A 20,289-nucleotide genomic window follows, 5' to 3' on the forward strand; every position below is an offset into this window, starting at 1 on the left:
AGTAAAAACAACAACAACAACAAAAACTGTGAATGTGAATTGACTTGGCAGGGAAGGTGGCACTGTTAGTATTTTTTAATCATAAACAATTTAGGATATAACAAGTTTTATAGCATTGTGGTTACAGAAATACGAGGAGCAACTAACTGTATGCTTCATGTCTCCCAATAATTGTTGTAGTTGTTGCTGCATGCTACTCAGTGTATATTCCTGAAACAGATGCATTGCTAAATGTTGATTCTTTTTCAGGGTTAACTTCTACTTTGAGTACTGCACTCTGGTTTGGTCTTAATAGTTTGGATTTCAACAGTGGCTGGCAATGGAGTGGTGGCTATCCTTTCAGATATCTAAATTGGGCACCCGGTAATTTCCTCTTTTGTTTTTGCATTGAAACCTTATGTCACCTAATTTTGCTATTTTATTTGGATAAAAGAAATTAAATTGCTTCCTCAGTAGTTTGTATAATTCTCCCTCCCACCTACTCTTTCTGGATGCTTTGATTCAGTGGCCCCCAAGCTTTTGGGCACCAAGGACTGGATCCATGGAAAGATGTTTTTTCTGCGGACTGGAGGGGTTTTCAGAGGTGCCTGTATCCCTTGGATGGGGCTTCCCTTGTTTGTGTGATCTGGTTTCTGGCATGCCACAGATCAGTGACAGTACATGGACCAGGGATTGGGGACCCCTGGTTTAATTCCTGTCTTCAGTCCAAACAGGCATAGAAAAGCTAACATAGGTTGTTTTTTGGACAGTGAGGAATGCCATTGCCTGTACTTTGTGTTTCCAACACACGCAACCTAGGGAGGAAAGGTGCAGGATTGGGGACAGGGAGAGAAAAAAAGGATTGAAAGATAGTAGGGGTGACCCTACAGTACCTGCACAGACCCTAAGGTGCTGTGCAGGTCTGAGCCCAGCCTTGATATTCTTTCATATTCTAAAGATCTTTTGAACACATTGCATGGTCTTGTTCATATCCACATCTCTTTTAGGTTCAATAAAGTTGTACAAAATTATGTAAGAAGTTAATAATATTCTTTTTGCCTTCCACTTGTTTCCTGAAGGAAGCCCTTCCCCAGAGCCTGGGAAGATCTGTGGAGTACTAAATCCTGGTAAAGCAGCCAAGTGGGAAAACCTGGAATGCGATAAAAAAATTGGTTACATTTGTAAAAAAGGAAATTCCACTCTGAACAACTTCATTATTCCTTCAGGTAGGTTAGTAAATGCAATATGGAGATAAACTGACAAAATTGGTGTTGCCCTGATGCAATAGCATTTAGACTTACTGTATATACTGCTTCACAGTGCTTTACAGCCCTCTCTAAGCAGTTTACAGAGTCAGCATAAAGGTAAAGCTTTCCCTCGCACATATGTGATAGTTGTTCCCAACTCTAGGGTGGGGTGCTAATCTCCATTTCAAAGCCAAAGAGCCAGCGCTGTCCGAAGATGTCTCTGTGGTCATGATTAAATGCCAAAGGTGCACGGAATGCTGTTACTTTCCCACCAAATGTGGTTCCTATTTTTCTACTTGCATTTTTACATGCCTTTGAACTGCTAGGTTGGCAGAAGCTGGAACAAGTTACAGGAGCTCACTCTGTTACGTGATGCTAGGGATCCGAATCACCCAACCGCCGACCTTTCTGATCAACAAGCTCAGCATCTTAACCACAGAGCCACTGTGTCCCTGATGAGTCAGAGTTAGTATATGGCCCCAATAACCTGGGTCCTCATTTTACCTTCCTTGGAAGGATGGAAGGATGAGTCAACCTTGAGCTGCTGAGAATTGAACTGCCAAAATGCAGCCAGCAGTCAGCAGAAGTAGCTTGCTGTATTCTAACCATTGCGTCACCACAGCTCATAGTGTTCTTAGGAAAGATAATGTTCTAAGTTTTCTTAAAATGCATTTGTGAGTTCTGTCATAAAGTCCACACCAAGGGAAGCCTTTACATTTTCTAGTCCTGTGAAAGTCTATCTTTAGGAACTAATACTAACTGACTTACAAATATATAATCAACTATATCATGTTTCAGAAGCATCTAACTTCCAGTAATAACAATTGATGAGGACTGAGGAAGTTCTTGGTGCTCTCTGAGCTCGGTTCTTTTTTTGCAGACATTTGATTACCCAAACTAGAAAACACCATCATTGTTAGTCAACAATAGGAATGTTTCAATAAATTCCTATATAAAACTTTGGTAGGCATAATTTAGGGATATGGTATTGATTTTTTCCATTATTTCCTCATCAGATTTATATCCCAAGATATCTTCAGAAGTTCAGGATGGTGTAGAAATAATTATTTTCTCCTATTCCTCACCGTTCCATGGCATGGAAGCTCCTTCAGTGACTAAAGGCCCAGCCAGTGTCTCTCAGCTCAACCTCTTACACAAGGTTGGAAGGTGAGGAATAGGAGAAAAGTGGATGCCTCTGATGCCATCCTTTCCCCATAACCATCATATCACCCAGGTTCTTTTTGCTTCATTATTTTTTTCCTGGAACTGTAAAATCTACCAAGGCATGTGTGAAGTTAAAGACATCCCTTTAGATTTAAAAAAACCTGAGCCCACAAATGTCTAATCTTAGGATTACACTGAACATGAAAATGAAGTGAAAATGTCATTGTTCCTTCAAACTTTCTTTGTTTCTTCATCATAATAATTCAGGGAAGTATTTTGCAATTGCACAATTACACAACAGGAAGTCAAGCTCTTTGCTATCTGCAGAAAAAAACATCCAGACAGTTCCTTAGTGCCTGTCCATCCTGATCCCATAGACAATCTTTTGGTTTCTTTTCTTTTCCCCATCCTTCTGCTCCTCATTATTAACTATATGTCCCCCTTTCTTGACTATGTTAACTTTCTGTATCCTATTTCTTGACTCTGGAAGCCCAGGTTTCCTGCATACGTCGTTTGCCCCTAGAGCATTTTCAAACGAAGACATTGCACCAATTCAGAAAACAGCTGCCTTTAAGAGTAGAGATTATTTAATTTTGACTTTTTTTTGCAACTTATTTTAAATCACAGTTTAAAATGAAAACAATAGCAACAAATCTGCAGTGAACTTGTGGCTATTCTATTTTTTCATTGGCAGGATTTTTTTTAAAAAATCCCAGCATATTTCCTGGCTCCACATCACAGTGGATGCATCCAGGAAATGGGGAATTGAGATATTTGCCACTTCTGCTCATAGAGACTTTTGTTGATTTCCCTCCCCCATATTACCCAACAAATAATACAAAAGAAATGTTGCTAGTCTTCTTACCATAGTACGGGACCAAATTTAGTCTATACGCAAACTTGGTCAGATTTTCTTTTTGTCTTCCTCCATCAATACTTTATGCATTGTTTCTTCCCCTTCCCCTTCCCCTTCATTTCCACACCCTCAGTAAACCGAAGAGAAAACTAGAACTGGCCATCAGAGAAAGGACATTTGGGAATAATTGTATGAAAAGTCTGGATTGCCTCACATTGTCATGGATAACCAAGTTCTTGATAGATTTGTCTGCCAGATTGTTGGAAAAACCTCTTTTGGCTTCTGAATAGTTTAATTGAGAACCATCCCAATCCATCAGATGTCAATGGTAGTTGAGGTGAACTTTACTTATAGGGGTTGCTGGTAGCTGACAAACTTAGCAATAGCAATAGCAGTTAGACTTATATACCGCTTCATAGGGCTTTCTGCCCTCTCTAAGCGGTTTACAGAGTCAGCATATTGCCCCCAACAACAATCCAGCTCCACATTTTACACACCTCGGAAGGATGGAAGGCTGAGTCAACCCTGAGCTGGTGAGATTTGAACAGCCGAACTGCAGAACTGCAGTCAGCTGAAGTAGCCTGCAGTGCTGCATTTAACCACTGCGCCATCTCGGCTCAAACTTCTCTAGACCAGAACAGATATGACCAGTACAGATCTGGCAAAAGAGAAGTGGCCTCTCTAATCATATCACAAGGCAACTATTCTGATGCAAAAATGAAATTTGCTGTATGTCCAATTATGTGGTTGTAACTGAGATTACCTAAAGAAGCTCATGGAGGCTAGGAACGCCTAGGTCTTTCTTTTCCCATCCCTTGAGGCATGGAAGTTCCCTATCACTATCAGGTATATGGGGAGGAAAGGGTTTTCAGCTTGAGAAGGAAGACCAGATGTAGTGATCAGGAAAAATACAGATTGCTCCTAAAAACATATTTGTTAATTATCCCAATGTGTAATGCCAATTCATTGCTATACTTTTCTCTAATTTCTCCTGTTTCCTGAAAACAGACCCAGGTGTTTCCTAGACATATTTATAGCTTGCTTTCTCTCTGGGCTTATCTGCATTGTCTGAACAGGCCACAACCATTTTTGGAAGGTAAAAAAAAAAAAACATTGCTCTGTATTGACCTGCTTTCATTACAAATGCAAAATTTGTGTCTATATTTCTGCTTCCATTTTAAAGAAACTTTCCTCCCTATTGTCATCTCAAGTGCTCTGTCTTCTTTGGTTGACTGCTTTATTATTGGTCAGCCCCAGCAATTCACAAACTACTTTGTAAAGGCACAAACAGCCTATAAGCTGAGCTAATTATAATCCCCTTCTATAAAGTTTTCAGTGATTATCAATAATGCCATAATAACACTCTAATTCTAACACTTGCCTTATAAAAGGAAAGCTATTGTTTCAAAATACTGCATAATTTCTAAAAATAGTATATTTTCTCCCTAAGCTTCCCATTTTTCCATGGATTTTCTTTCAAAAGTCAAATAATAATACAATAGCAGAATTGGAAGGGACCTTGGAGGTCTTCTAGTCCAACTCCCTGCCTAGGCAGGAAACCCTACACCATTTCAGACAAATGTCTATCCAACATCTTCTTAAAGACTTCCAGTGTTGGGGCATTCACAACTTCTGGAGGCAAGCTGTTCCACTGATTAATTGTTTTAACTGCCAGGAAATGTTATACAAGTTTATGGTTTTTCTAATGACTCAAAAATCCATGAAACAATGCAATGCTGGAGATATATTCTCCTGCTCAGATAAATAAATAATACGTTATTATCACAGAATAGCTCAGATAAATAAAAATAACTAAATATCATGCATCATTATATAAATATCTTTATATAAATAATTTAAGATTTGCATACATTTCTCTTGGTTTTGTAATTAGAAACCTACTTCAAAGGCTGACATTACAGCTTCTGTGTCACTTTAGCATTAATGGTAAAAACAGCTTTGGACGGCATTAGAATCCAACAGGGCAGTAATAATGTTTATGAATAATACTCTCTCAGCAATGGTATTCAGCCACCATTCCAAGTTACTGTCAAATACTGGAAAATAAGGAAGTCTAGGCATTCAAAAGAATATACAGGTTTATTGCTCCTTACAAGAATCTGAACTACTAATAATCAAAACAAATAGATAGTAATAAGAGTCAATGGAATCCAAGCTGGGCTGGACTTAGATTTCTTGTGGGCATGAAAGGATTCAAGACTGATGATATGTTTGACCCCCCCTCCCTTGAGCTTAGCCTACAGTTACAGTGACATTAAAAAAGGCAATGTATGACAGGCTCTTAAAATTGCAGTTGTCGCAGTGGCTCTATAGTCACATGATTATAATTTGGGCACTTGGCTCTAAAAGTCCAAATTATGATTGCATATTTATGATGATCACAGCATTCTTTTCTAAAGAGCGCGGTGGTGCAGTGATTAGAATGAAGTACTGCAGGCTACTTCTGCTGACTGCTGGCTGCCAGCAGTTTGGTAGTTCAATTCTCACCAGCTCAAGGTTGACTCAGTCTTCCATCCTTCCGAGGTCAGTAAAATGAGGACCCAGACTATTGGGAACAATATGTTGACTCTGAAAACTGATTAGAGAGGTCTGTAAAGCACTGTTAAGAGGTGTATAAGTCTAAGTGTACTATTCTGCAGTCACGTGATTCTTTATTTTTTGCAGATTTTTTTTATTTTTTTCCCTTTTACAACACCTTACAGTCATTACATCAACATTGTTTTGTCATACCTGTACATGTACATAATATTTCGCTTCTATATTTACAAACTTTATACACAGTTCTATATATATTTATATATATTGTTTTTTGGCTTAATTAATTATATTCCTGTTTTGCAGCCATTTGTACCAATTGTTCCAAATTTCATAATATTCCGATTCTTCTTTATCTTTTAATTTCAGTGTTAATTTGTACAATCCAAAGTTTTTTTTATCACTAATTCGTCCGAGGGGGTATTATTTTGTTTCCAGCATTGGGCAAATGCTATTCTAGCTATAGTTAGCAGATGTGTTAATATGTACTTAATTTTCATTGTATATTTCCCTTTGATTATTCCCAGTAGAAAGATTTCGGTTTGTATTTTATCTGTTCTCCTGTAATTTCTTGCACCCATTTCCAAATTTTTGTCCAATATTTTTGTGTTTCCGGGCAGGTCCACCATATGTGATAATAGGCCCCTTGTACTTTTTTACACTTCCAGCAGGTCAGCTTCATGTTTGGGTACATTTTAGCCAATCTTGTTGGTGATAAATGCCAACGATAAAACATTTTGTATATATTTTCTTTAAGTGCTGCTGATCGTATTAGTTTATAATTTGTGTTCCAAATTCTTTCCCAATCCACTAGATCTATGTTATAGCCAAAGTTTTTGGCCCACGCTATCATGCAACTTTTAACTTTTTCTTCTTCTAATGTTACTTCTAATAAATATTTGTAAATTTTCGTTATGAATTTATTTTCCAGGCCAATTAAAATTTTATCTATTTGTTGTAATTCTATATATATATTCCATATTCTTTTACGTCTTTTTTGTATCTCGATTGTAGTTGAAGATATGGCCACCAATGTATATTTATATTTTGCTCCTTTAATTCTGGATTTGTTTTCAAATTCCCTTGGCTGTTTAAAATTTCACCATATCTAACCATTTTCGATGGATCTAGTGTATTGGGATGTGTCATGGCTTCCATAGTGGAAAGCCGTGCTGGTATTTTCATGTAATGTTTTTCTCTAATTTTATTCCAGACCTGTATCAGTGCATCTCTAACATAGTGTCTGTGAAAATATTTTTGTTTCTTTTTGTCCTCTTCCCATAGGAAAAAATGCCATCCCATTTGCAAATCGTGGCCCTCTAATTTTAGTATTCTTTTATTTTAAAAATTTATCCAATCCCTGATCCATGTTAGTGCTGCTATTTTGTAATAAAGCTCCCAGTCCAGGAGTCCCATACCACCTCTGCTTCTGTCATCCTGTAGCGATGTGATTCTAATTTGAAGACTTATCTTCTGCAAGTTGTCAATAAGAAAAGTCAATGGAGAAGTTGGCAGAAGTCAAAGTCAGTGATGATACACATAATAATATGCACTGACTCCCTTAACATCTGCAGTTGGAATTGACATCATAACTTGGCATGATCACATGATGTTTCATTTAATGATTGCACCACTTAGTGATGGAGTTGTCAGTCCTAATTATTGTTAGTATGTGAAGACTAGCTATATTTTAAAGTTTGTTGTTAGCCTGTATGTGAATGCATGTTGACTTTTTGAAACTGAAACACATCCCACTATGGCTAAAATTGTTTCAAGAACCAGGCCTTTATTAGAGTTCCTTGTAATTTCCAGTTTAAATGGGAGCAAATCAGAAGCAGGAAGTGTGAAAAGAATGCAACTACCTCTTCCTGGTTTGGGATGTGGTGGCTCAGTGGCTAAGATGCTTGTCGATTAGAAAGGTTGGCAGTTTGGTGGTTCAAATGCCTGCCGCTGCATAACAGAGTGAACTCCCATTACTTGCCCTAGCTTCTGCTTCAGTTTGAAAGGACGTAAAAAATGCAAGTAGAACATAGGAACCACCTTTGGTGGGAAAGTAACAGCGTTCTATGTGCCTTTGGCATTTTGTCATGCCGGCCACATGACCATGGAGACGTCTTCAGATAGTGCTGGCTCTTTGGCTTTGAAATGGAGATGAGCACTACCCCCTAGAGTCAGGAACGACTAGCACATATGTGTGAGGGGAACCTTTACTTTTACTTTACCTCTTTCTGATCTAGGGAAACATGTTAGAATAGAATAGGGTAGAGTGGAATAGAGTAGAGTAGAGTAGAGTAGAGTAGAGTAGAGTAGAGTAGAGTAGAGTAGAGTAGAGTAGAGTAGAGTAGAGTAGAATAGAATAGAATAGAATAGAATAGAATTCTTTATTGGCCAAGTGGATGCACAAGGAATTTGTCTTGGTACATGTGCTCTCAGTGTATATAAAAAGAAAAAAAACATATTCATCAAGAATCATAAGATACAACACTTAATGATAGTCATGGGTTATACATAAGCTATCAAACCATACTAGGAAACAATATAAATCATAAAGATATAAGCAACAGTTATAGCCATATGTGGGAGATTTAGAGATTTTTAGAGATTTTATTAATATTTGTAGGCCGCCCTTTTCCCTGAGGGGACTCAGGGCGGCTCACATAAAATCAGGGAGGGGGAATACAAACATTGACATAGAGACATATAATAAAATAGCAAGCAACATACATTCATCATTCGGGAGGGGCGCCTATCCTTGTCCCCAGGCCTGACGGGCTAGCCAGTCGGGAGGAGTTAGATAATAGGAAGGATGAGAGTAATAATAGTAATCAGTGATGTGCGTTGAGGTTAATGCCTGGTGAGGCAAGCGGACAAAAGCTGCCCTGCCGCCCCGGAGCTATGTCCAACATAGAGGCGGCTTTTGCCTCTAGCGCCAGGGTGGCAAGGCAGCTTTTGCCCACTTTCAAGAAAGCTTTCCCTGGAAGTTTTGTAGGGAAACCTGCAGGCCCCAGGAAAGAACGGAGAAGGGTCGGGGGAAGCCCGGGGAGCTCCTGGGCGGGTCACGAGAGGCGCGGAGGGGATGAGGGAATGCAGAGGGGACCGCAGAGCTGGAGAAAGAGGAGGAGGAGGAGGGGGGAAGAAGAAGAGGAAGACTCCAGAATTGGCTCGTCCGTCCGTCTATCGGGTGGCTCAAGCACTGCGCTCCGTCTGCCCGTCCGCTGCTGCTTGCCTGTCTGGCTGTGATTGCAGAGCCCTGTTGGGCAGGGATGGCGCTGACCCAGAGCTGGATTGCGGAGGGCGGCGCAAAGCAGGGGAATTGACAGGCGGCAGGAGCAGGAGGTAGCCAGCCACCCAGCCAAGCAGGGGCAATGGTCCAGAGCGTCCCCTCTGCGCCACCTGCCTGCTTCGACTGCCGGGGAGTGCCTTTGCCTTCTTGCCTTACCGCTCCCCTCTGCGTCAAGGCGAACCACAGGCAAAGGGTCTCCCCGGGGGAATCCTGCTCAGCTCCCCAGAGCCCGGCCGGGTGTTCATGATGTCTACAGGGCTTGGATGGGAAAGATGCGCACTCCCCCCGCCCCAAGTTCTTGCCAGTCTGCCAGCACGCTTAGGACAAGCAGGGTGCCATGATCCCCCCTCCCACCCTTGGTGATCAGTCTTCCAAGCGGTGCAGCGGGCTTCAGTGGGGCTTTCGGAAAGCTGCGCCGGGGCTTCCGGGGGAGTTTTCCAAAAGCCCCCCCCGAAGCCCCGCCGTGGTTTTCCGAAAGCCCCGCTGAAGCCCCCAAGCCCACCCACCCACCCCCTGCCTGACCTACTCCCACCTGGCTGGCTGGCTGGCCAGCTGGCACAAGGCCTCACCACTCTTCTCCTCCTCGTCCTCCCCACTCAAGCGGCGGTGGGCTCCGTGGGACAACCGGGTCTCATTCCTTCCCCGGTGCGGCGAGCTCCAGTGGGCTGGACGGTTCCACCACAAATGCGCGCCTGACTAAACCGTGGTGTCTAAAGCATGGTGACAAAACCACGCGACGAATTAGCGACTAATTAGCCCTAAAGCGCATCGACAAAAGCACGCCGACAGAAGCGCACTGTAACGTAACCCTCAACCTAACCCTCAACCTAACCCTCAACCTAACCTCAACCTAACCCTCAACCTAACCCTCAACCTAACCCTAAACCTAACTGTAAATCTTACCTTAAATGAAATAGCGCTTCTGTCGGCACGCTGTTGTCGGCGCGCTGTTGTCGGCGTGCTTTTGAAATTGCGGTTTTAGCGCCGTGGTGTTGTTGCCGCGCTTATGACGTTCGCGCTTTTGACGGGTCATGTGCTGGACACGGGTGTGAGGGGCCTGGCAAAAGAAAGAAAGTGCCCCTCTGCTGGCGGGCTGCCCCTCTCTTCTCAAACAAGCTGCCCTCCCTGTCTCTGCCCCTTCCCTCTCTTCTCAAACAAACTCTCTCTCAAATTGAAAGAACGCACCCACCCACTCACACACACAAATTACAATAAAAAATTACTTACAAATTAAATTACAATAATTTTGAATTCCTCCCTCCTGCCCCCTCCCTCGGACCCACATACCTGGCTTTTCCAGATGTGTCAGAGGATTTCAACTCTCCTCTTGTCCGCCATAATGAAAATGTAAAAAGAAAAAGGCAACTTAGGCAAGATTTGCTGCTGCCAGAACAGGAGGCAGAGAACCACGTGCCTCCTTTGCATAAGGAATTTTTTACCTTTTAACCCTTGTTTAACTCTGAGCAAGGGTTAAAAGGCAAAAAATTCCTTATGCAAAGGAGGCCCGTAGTTCTCTCACCTCCCCCTGCAGTTAGCACTAAGCAGAGTCATCCACTGTGACTCTGCCAGCAACTACCTTAGCCTTTTTCCTTTTAATTTTTCTTTTCCTCATGACACTGGTGAGGCCTCGCCTCCCCTGCCTCCCCTGACTGCACATCCCTGATAGTAATACAGTAAATAATTTGACAGTGTTGTAGGAATTAGTTGTTTAGCAGAATGATGGTGTTTGGGAAAACACTGTCCTTGTGTATATTTGTTCTGGTGTGCATAGCACCATTTTGAGGGTAGAAGTTGAAACAATTTATGTCCAGGATGTGAGGGGCCTGTAGATTTTTTCACAGCCCTCTTTTTGACTCATGCAGTATACATGTTTATGTGAATGCTTCCAAAGATGCTCCAGCTTTATGATTGCCGTGCAGTCAACGAAGACAGGTAGAATCCCGTTCCAGCAAAATATGACAGCAAAACATTATATTTTCTGTATCTTTTTACTGGCATATTGATATTCCAGGTCTTATTAAGCATCCTTGTATTCTCTCAGGCATCTCTAAGTTCTTCAATGGTTATCAAACTCCAAATACTACATGAATTGCTTTAAAGTACCGAGCCATTTTTCTTTAGCTGATTTTCAGATATTACTAACATGCATTTTTTTTAAAGTTAGATCTTTCTAATTCCAAGTTCAGCATTTTTGTATTTTACTTGGAGAAATTCCCAGTTATCTCATTCCCCAGTTATGTCAATCTGGTCACTGGAGTTAAACAGTAGTATAATATTGCTACTGGAACTAGTAAGTTCTACTCCAGTTTTGGGAAGTTGGATGTGACAGTTCCAGTTCTCTTTGCCAAGAAAAATAAGAAAGGTGATAGTGAATCAGTAATTATTCAGTCTAACTTCTTTGCTTTCAGATTTTTTCCAAAAATAACAAGGAAAATAAATTCTGGCTCTATCCATGTCCACCTCTGCCTCTTCTGTCCTAACCTAAGCAATCCCACAGTAGCAAGTTGATATTGATTAAACGTTGGGTTTGTAATTAAGAAAATACTGTATGTATAAAGCATGGCTGAGAGGTTATACACAAACGCTAATATATGTTAGTCTACTTGCCATTTTATGCATACTAATGATGTTACCTAGTTGGTTAATGGAACATTTGCAAGAAAACCACCAAGCTCAGAGAGCACCAAAGGCCCCTCCACAACCAGCCCACCTGGTTGAGGTGGGCAGCCATATAAAGGTAATCAAACAAGTACTCAACAGATATCTGAACTAAGCAGAGCTTTGATTATTGTTGATGTTGTAATGTTTTTCAGATTCTGATATACCGGCTGATTGCCCTGAAGGATGGATATTTTATGTGGGTCAATGTTATAAGATTCGCAGACAAACTACCTCCTGGCAAGATGCTTCTAATCTGTGTAGAAAGGAAGGTGGTGACCTGGCGAGCATCCATAACGTGGAGGAGTACAGTTTTATTATTTCTCTGCTTGGGTACAGTGAGTATCGGTATGGGATTCTGTGAATGTTCAGCCCTTTCTAAAAAGTTGGCTTACTTGAAAGTAACAGCAGTGGTTTATTTTGACAATAATAGTTTCATACATCTTGCTAAATGATTAAGACCTATTGCCATTAAGAATTTTAATTGTGAATTTAGCCCTTTTGCAGAATTTTCTGAAAATTTCTGTATGTGCATTTCCTCCTATATTTGAGAACAGTTGCATTGATTCTACAGATGTTCATGAATGTGGGAATGACAGTACTCCTGCGGAGATATTATACATTGTGAAATTGGGTGTAAATCTAATTTGCAATTTCTTTCCCTGCAAAAGAAGTCTTTTTGCTTATGTCTTATCATCAGGTTGCTTCTTGGAATAGTTTAACTTTATTATTAGAGCTGGTGAAGAATTCTATTATAATTCTGTTATGTTTTCGGTTATATAACTTTCCAACATTTTGCAAAATTTGGGCCTGACTGGATTTTCCAGTTCCATGAAAAATTTTCAGTTGGGACTTAATTCACCTGTGTGGAATCAGGAAGATTGTCTATGCATTCATATGGAGAGCAGAGAGATGGGGGGGTGGAGGGAGGGAAAGGGGGAGGGAAAGGGGGAGGGAGGGAGGGAGAGGGAGAGAGAGGGGGGGAGAGAGACAAAGAGAGACAGAGAAACACAGACAGAAACACACACACACACACACACACACACACCCAGAAACTTAGTTAGCTACTTCAGTTCGCAGAGTAGAGTTACTGTATGCAGATATAATGTCTTACTTTATTGCATTGTGGACCAGTTGATGCTCCTGGACATATTGAAGATCAGGGCCACATCAAGTATGTTGTAATAATTCAAGAGCATTATTTCCACCCTTGATAATTTCACTTCAGTTTTCTTTTCTTTTAAAAGAAATGTTTAAAGCATCTTGTTCTTATCCAACTGAAGAATAACTTGGAGAATAAAAAATACAGATTTATTTTCCCTATGAGATACTAGTCTGAGAACTCTAGGAACAGGAAGTAGCATTCAAAGTTTGAATTTCCAACTGACAGTTGGATACATCTTGCTTTTTGTTGCATTTTCACATCAATCTGTTGCATATTTAGATCAGTCTATTGGTTTTATTAAACACACATATATTATCCAATTCATCTATCATGATTAGAAAGTTTTGCTTGAAGGTGTGGCAAGCAATGCCTACTGATCTTTGGGAAATTAGAAAGGAGGAATTGTTACTCATTAGCATAATTCATCCTGTGGATATAGAAGATCACAAATTCAACTCCTGCATGTGAGTTCAAAGGATCTGATATTAAATGACTGGGGGGGAAATTAGCCTAGTTTTTTTGAGGAACCACTGCTAAATGGGTCTAAATATTTCATGGAAACTGGACTATTCGGTTTTGCTCAAAGCTGCTTGCTTTTTTCTTTTTTTAAATATATGTTAAATGGGGGTTTAATGTTCAACCAGTGAAGCTTTTTCAGTAGTTGGAGCAAAATAAGTAATATAGAAGAAGCAGCGGACAAATATTGAAGTTCCATAGTTAATGCAAGCTACAAGATTAAGCTTTTTTTAATGCAGAACTTTTAATTTGGAAGACATACAGTATGTTCCTTGGGATGAATAGGTACTGGACATATTTGTCCTCCATCAGGGAGATGAAACCTGTGAGTCTTCTCCATGTATGAGCAGCATAACTGTGGTGGATCATAATGGGTTGCAAAAAATATTTTTGTGCAATGTTCGTTATGTGTTTCAAATCTACTGAAACTCTTCAGTTAAAGTGAAATGTTGAGAATTTTGCATAGACCACAACATTCCATATCTGAGAGAAGTATTCTGCTTCTTGCATCAAAATATCTCCATTGTCAGTAATAGGATGAGTAGGGACAGGGACATGAAAGCAAATAGGCAAACCATGTGAACATTTCAGGAATTCAGAAAGAAGAACCTCTGTCATGAGACAACAATCAAAATGACAGTAAGAGCAGGAAGCCAAATAGTATATTGTGCTCTGTTCTTTTGGATTTTGTAGAACTCTGAAGAAATCATAATGTACATGATGTTTTATTCATAGTATTTTAGTCTCATGAAAAGGAAACACCTGTTATATTCTGGCATAGAGTCAGATTATATTGGCCATCTTCTATGTAGGACTTTTTAAAGTTATCTCCTCTTGTTTAATAGAATAGACTAACAGAGTTGGGAGGGACCTTGGAGGTCTTCTAGTCCAACCCCCTGCTTAGGCAGGAAACCCTAAACCACTTCAGACAAATGGTTATCCAACATCTTCTTAAAAATTTCCAGTGTTGGAGCATTCCCAACTTCTGGAGGCAAATTGTTCCACTGATTAATTGTTCTAACGGTCAGGAAATTTCTCCTTAGTTCTAGGTTGCTTCTCCCCTTGATTAGCTTCTACCCATTGTTTCTTATCCTGCCCTCAGGTGTTTGGGAGAATAGTTTGACTGCCTCTTCTTTGTGGCAACCTCTGAGATATTGGAACACTGCTGTCTCCCCTAGTCCTTCTTTTCATTAAACTAGACATACCCAGTTCCTGCAACTGTTCTTCATATGTTTTAGCCCTCAATCCTAATCATCTTTGTTGTTCTTCTCTGCACTCTTTCTAGAGTCTCAACAACTTTTTTACATTGTGACAAAAACTGAATGCAGTATTCCAAGTGTGGCCTTACCAAGGCGTTATAAAGTGGCATTAACACTTCATGTGATCTTGATTTTATTCCTCTGTTTAAGCAGCCTAGAACCATGTTGGCTTTTTTTGGCAGCTGCTGCACACTGCTGGCTCATATTTAAATGGTTGTCCACAGGACATTAATGATTGATTAGTATAAAAAATGTCTGCAGAAGGCATCAAATTAGAAAATTATTACTGAAAAGCAATCCCTTCATATTTCAGCGCTGTTCAGTGGAGGAAGGGTTTCATAGAAACCATTCCTTATATACCACTTGTGAGGCAAAGATTCCTGGATCCACAGGAGTGAGGACTGATTGGCAGGATGGGAGAGGCAGAGATATGTTCACACAGCTTTACAACTTTCCCCTAATCCGACTATTTGTCCCATTGTTCATAATGGTTAATGCTTGCTAAGAAGATGATCTTGATGGAGCCATGCAGGAAAAAGGATCTGATTTTTTTTTAAAAAAAAATACAAAACAAGAAGATAACATTCACAAATGACTCAGCCAGAGACATTCCTGATTTACTGAACCTATAAGAAGGAAAAGAGGTGCAGCATAATCAGACTTCCAAGGTTCTATTATACACTATTTCAATAAGAGTAGTTTTTATCTTTCTGTGGAGTTGATTTCCTCGTCTGGTCTACCTAGCGAAATTGACAATGCTTGATCTCTTGTGGAGATCTTGTGGATGTCCTTGCATATTACTCAAAGGTGGAGGGAAAAAGTTGGTGGGAAACCTGTATACTTGAGACCATTTGTGGGTGACTTGACCGGGAGTTCTGGGAATTGTAATATGCCAGGTTGAAGAAAGTAACTTAAATGACCTTCAATACAGGAGACAGCATCCAAGATTGATATGGATTGTGGAAAAAGTACATTGTTTCAATTTTATTTCTTTTTTTAACCTTAAAAATGTGCATGATATCCTTTAAACCCATTCTCCCAAAGTAGTTTGCAACATTCTAAAATCACATTAAACAAGCACACTAAAACATTCACTAAATGCAAAGTAAACTATAAACACTAAAAATATAAGTAGAAGATTGGTTATTTAGAAAAAAAATATTGCAGCATATATGTTGAAAATATTAATATACTTTTTGTTTACCTGTAATGAATTAGAACCAAGTGATGAATTATGGATTGGTCTGAATGATCGCAAGATTCAAATGTTCTTTGAATGGTCAGATGGGAGTCCTGTGACATATACCAAATGGCTCCGTGGCCAGCCAACACATGCTTATAGCAGGCAAGAAGACTGTGTGGTCATGAAAGGAAAGGTAAATGAAGTTTTGACATCTTCACTATATTCTAATTAATTATTGTTAGAATCCTCATAATACTTGACTTCTCTATGTAGTCAACCGATTAAATGGAGAGAATCTTTCCATTCGTATTATGAGCCACAGTGGTGCAGTGGTTAGAATGCAGTACTGCAGGTTACTTCTGCTGACTGCCAGTTGGCAGTTCGACTCTTACCAGGCTCAAGATTGACTCCCCCTCCCATCCTTCCGAGGTCAGTAAAATAAGGACCCAGATTGTTGGGGCAATATATTGATTCTGTAAACCTCTTAGAGAGGTCTGTAAAGCATTGTAAAGTGGAATTTAAGTTTAAGTACTATTGCTATTATTGAATCTGTTGTGCACAGCGAATCCTCAATGTTAGTACCTCATGTTGACCAGGTGGGTAAGGATATTGAAATGGCTGAATAAAGATAATAGAAACAGAACAACAGCATTAAAAATAAAGGGTTTTGGGATCTGCACTACTACATACTAGTTTCCACACTAACTTTAAATAAATAAATAATGAAATAATAACTAATTTAGACAATTACTTTCCACCTTTCTTTAGATTAACTGAGATTACAGCTCATGTTTTACATATAAAAGGTCCCAAATTTGCTCTCTAACATCTCTAAAATAAGACTGGAAAATCTATCTTGTCATTAAGAGAATACTGAGATAATTGGATAATAGTTTTGCTTTACTTTAAGGCAGTATCCTGCAGAAGAACCAACAAGCTTTGATAGACCAGCACTAGGCAAAAGTGCATGAGGTTCAATTTTGAAATCTATAATCTGCACCAGTTCTGATATCACTCCACGAGTGTAGTATTAAGAGCTGTGTTTTATTTTATTTTTTAATTTGTTACTATAATTTCAATTCCCTCAGAAATAAAATGTTACTTCTATAAAAGAAAGCAAAATAAATTCTATTGCAACTGATGCATCCATTTTTATAATTATATCAACATCTTTGCTGATAAATAAATGAAGGGAGACTAGTATAGATCTATTTCAAGCTATTTAGCTGACATCAGCTAAGATGTTACTGGATTTGAACTTGGGCTATTTTACATGTTAGGCAGTTATAATAACCTCCTTAGGCAGTTATAATAACCTCTGAGCCACAAAGTCTCCTCCCTTATCAGATGAGCCACCGGAATGATTAGATGTTTTGTCAAGGCACCTGGTATGCCCCAAATATGGGAGGAACCATACTACTTCCCTTTTGCCTTTCAGTCCATCCTAGGAGCTTTCCAGGCAGAAAACCATTTTTGTATTGAATTTTTTGCTGATAAATAAATGAAGGGAGACTAGTATAGAATTATTTCAAGCTACTCCCCTGGCTAAGAGATGAGAACATGTGGCTCAGAGGTTATTATAACTATCTATCAGGTAAAATAGCCTAAGTTCAAATCCTAGTAAGGGTGTAGCTAGCTGATGAGAACTAAATAGCTTGAAATAGATCTATACTAATCTCCCTTCATTTATTTATCAGTAAAAAATTCAATACAAAAGTGGTTTCATCCTGGAAGGCTCCCAGAGTGGAATTAAAAGACAAAAGAAAAGCAATATTCTCCCTCACATATTTGGGGCATACCAGGTGCCTTGAGAAAACATCTTATAAATGTATATGTATGTATGTATGGTTTTGGGATTTTAAAAAGTTTATTAAACTGTTAAGAGAGTTCAGGGGCTGTCAACTCTACTGGGTGAGCCATAAAGAGAAAAGTCAAACCATCAGTCCTGAAGAGACAGTCTGTATATCTTATTGACAGATGATAGAGGAATTCTGACATTTTCTTCTGCCCAACACAGGATGGGTATTGGGCAGATGAACCTTGTGAAATGGAATATGGATACATTTGCAAAAGGAAACCTTTAAAACAAGCACCAGAAAAGGATATAATTGATGAAGGATGCTCGAAAGTAAGTAGAAAATTGATGAGATCAAAGTGCTAATTAGTTACTCTTCCTGGTTCTATGTAATTTGTTCAGTAAGTATGAGAATGGAACAAAACTAAAAAAATCATCTGATTATTGATTCATCTTTATGTACTCAGGTGCTGATATTCACAGATTGCTTGAAGGAATTTTAAAGTTCTGTCTTCTATGTTTTGAATTCAATATAATAAAATATTAAAATGTGTCCTATATTATTTTATAAAACAAATAACCTTAAAAGAAAAGTGCAAAGATGTATACTTGTAAAAGCAATTAATTCAAAATGGGGGTGCAACCAATAATTTATATAATATTAAAACTATTTCAAAATGTGAATGTCCTCAAAAATATTTTCAGAAGAGATTTATACTTAAATATTTTTAAAAAGAGCAGAAGCAGAGTAAATATTATCTCTTACATGGTAATATATTCTATGAGTTTAATATCCCTTTTAATATCATATTCATAACAGCATGGATATCCCAACAGAGGAGTAGAAAGTGGCTTTTCATTGATTAATCTCTTATCATATTTCATTTAAAGAAATATTTAGCAGAATTATTTTTGTATCTGTCTGAATTTTCTCCCTCTAAACTGACTATTGCTTTTGCTTCAAAAGCATAAGTTCTCAACATATTTTCCTTGTGATCTTCCATACTTAAAAAAAAAAGAAATAAAGAACATAGAATGCGTACATACCATGAAACTAGAAGGAGGAAGGTCAGAGCAAAGAGCATGAGATCAAATGAGTCAGTTATGATGACAATGCTGAAATATTAATCACCCTTCCTCATGAGATATGATTTACGGTAGTCTATTATTCTTTTAGAGTATGCAGATAGAGAAAAGGGATGTCGGATTTGAACTTTGAAGATCAGAGAAAGAGAGAGGGAGGATTAGATAAATGTAGAGTTCCTGCTTTTCTGACGCATTTAAGTTTTTTGTATTATCTGTAATAAAACTGTATTATTAAAATCAGTGCCCTTGAAATCTTTGCCTGCTTTCCTTCAAGTTTAAGTAGTGGTTAAAGTGAATCGTTACACAATGCTGTATAGGACAGCTTAGCTATAGCAAAAAGGCTACTTATATATGGTTAGGTTTCATTTTCTTCTCTTTCCAGGGCTGGAAAAGATACTATTTATACTGCTACATGATTGGAAATACATTTGCATCATTTGCTCAAGCGGGTCAAAAGTGTACAGATAATGGGGCTACTTTAGCTTATGTTGAAAATAGGTAATAAACATTGATTTAAAATGGTTTTATTTAAAGAGTGCTAATTATATATATATATATATTTCCCGTGTCTTCTGAAAAAATACATTCTTGCTGCAGACAAGTCTGGCACTATGAAGTTGTAGTCTGCTTCAACTTTCAATATGTCCAGTCTTCATGATCAAATACAAGTTTAGATAGTTGGAAATAATGAGTAAAGTAACAGATATTCAAGTTGAAAAATATTTAACTCCCTTGAGATTAGCTTTGGTGCAACATTTAACTAAATTTAAAAGACAGACAATATCTAAAACTGTTCCAACTAACAGGAACAATTTTTCAAGGATAAAGAGGTTTCAAAGGGAAGGAGGAAAAAAATAGACAATTCCTGTTTTAGGAGTGTGATCTATTCCATTTAGTATGGACCATTAAGTTCAGATTGATAAAATACTCTCCAAATGTTGGAGCCATGCTAATAGTCTTTTGGCTGATTGGTCTGGATTATTGCTTGTATGGATGGCAGGAAATTGTTTATTCCAAGAACTTCGTGGTTCCTATATTCATTTCAAACACAACTATTACCATATTCTACTCATCAATGTACTCAAACAATTCTCTGCTGACAACCAGAGAATAGGTCTATAGAAGTAAACATGCTCTCTTTCTAATAAATCATCTAAAACATTCCTGAAATTTAAACAAATATGCAAGTTTGATGTTCGGTCATTAAGTCATGCCCAACTCTTCACAATCCCAATGGACCACAGAACACCAGGCCACTCTGCCTTCGGCTGTCTGTCTCCAGGAGTTTTCCCACATACATGCTCATTGTGTTGACTATTTAACCATTTCATCCTCTGCTGCCTCCTTCTTTTGCCAACATCCGGGCCTTTTTCAATGAGTCATCCCCTTCTATTTTGTGAAAGCTAAAAATATTGGGCTTTATTTCAATGTCCTTCCAAAGAATAATCTGGGTTGATTTTCTTAAATATGTAATTGCTTTAAAGAATTTAGAAATAATTTTGGACGCTGACATTGGCACACATAGCACATTGTGACAAATAT

At 38.8% G+C, this 20,289-nt stretch overlaps 1 protein-coding gene across 1 annotated transcript in view; it reads left to right on the plus strand.

Annotated features, from left to right (window-relative positions):
- MRC1 (mannose receptor C-type 1) overlaps window positions 1-20,289 on the plus strand; it is a 69,336-nt gene that overhangs the window by 12,713 nt on the left and 36,334 nt on the right. Inside the window, 6 exon segments of the mRNA XM_032235404.1 lie at window positions 250-363; window positions 1,059-1,205; window positions 11,899-12,081; window positions 15,902-16,059; window positions 17,884-17,994; window positions 19,130-19,245. Coding sequence (XP_032091295.1) covers window positions 250-363; window positions 1,059-1,205; window positions 11,899-12,081; window positions 15,902-16,059; window positions 17,884-17,994; window positions 19,130-19,245 — 829 coding nt within the window.

This window comes from Thamnophis elegans, chromosome Z (genome assembly GCF_009769535.1).
Source record: "Thamnophis elegans isolate rThaEle1 chromosome Z, rThaEle1.pri, whole genome shotgun sequence".
Classification (NCBI taxonomy): Eukaryota; Metazoa; Chordata; class Lepidosauria; order Squamata; family Colubridae; genus Thamnophis; species Thamnophis elegans.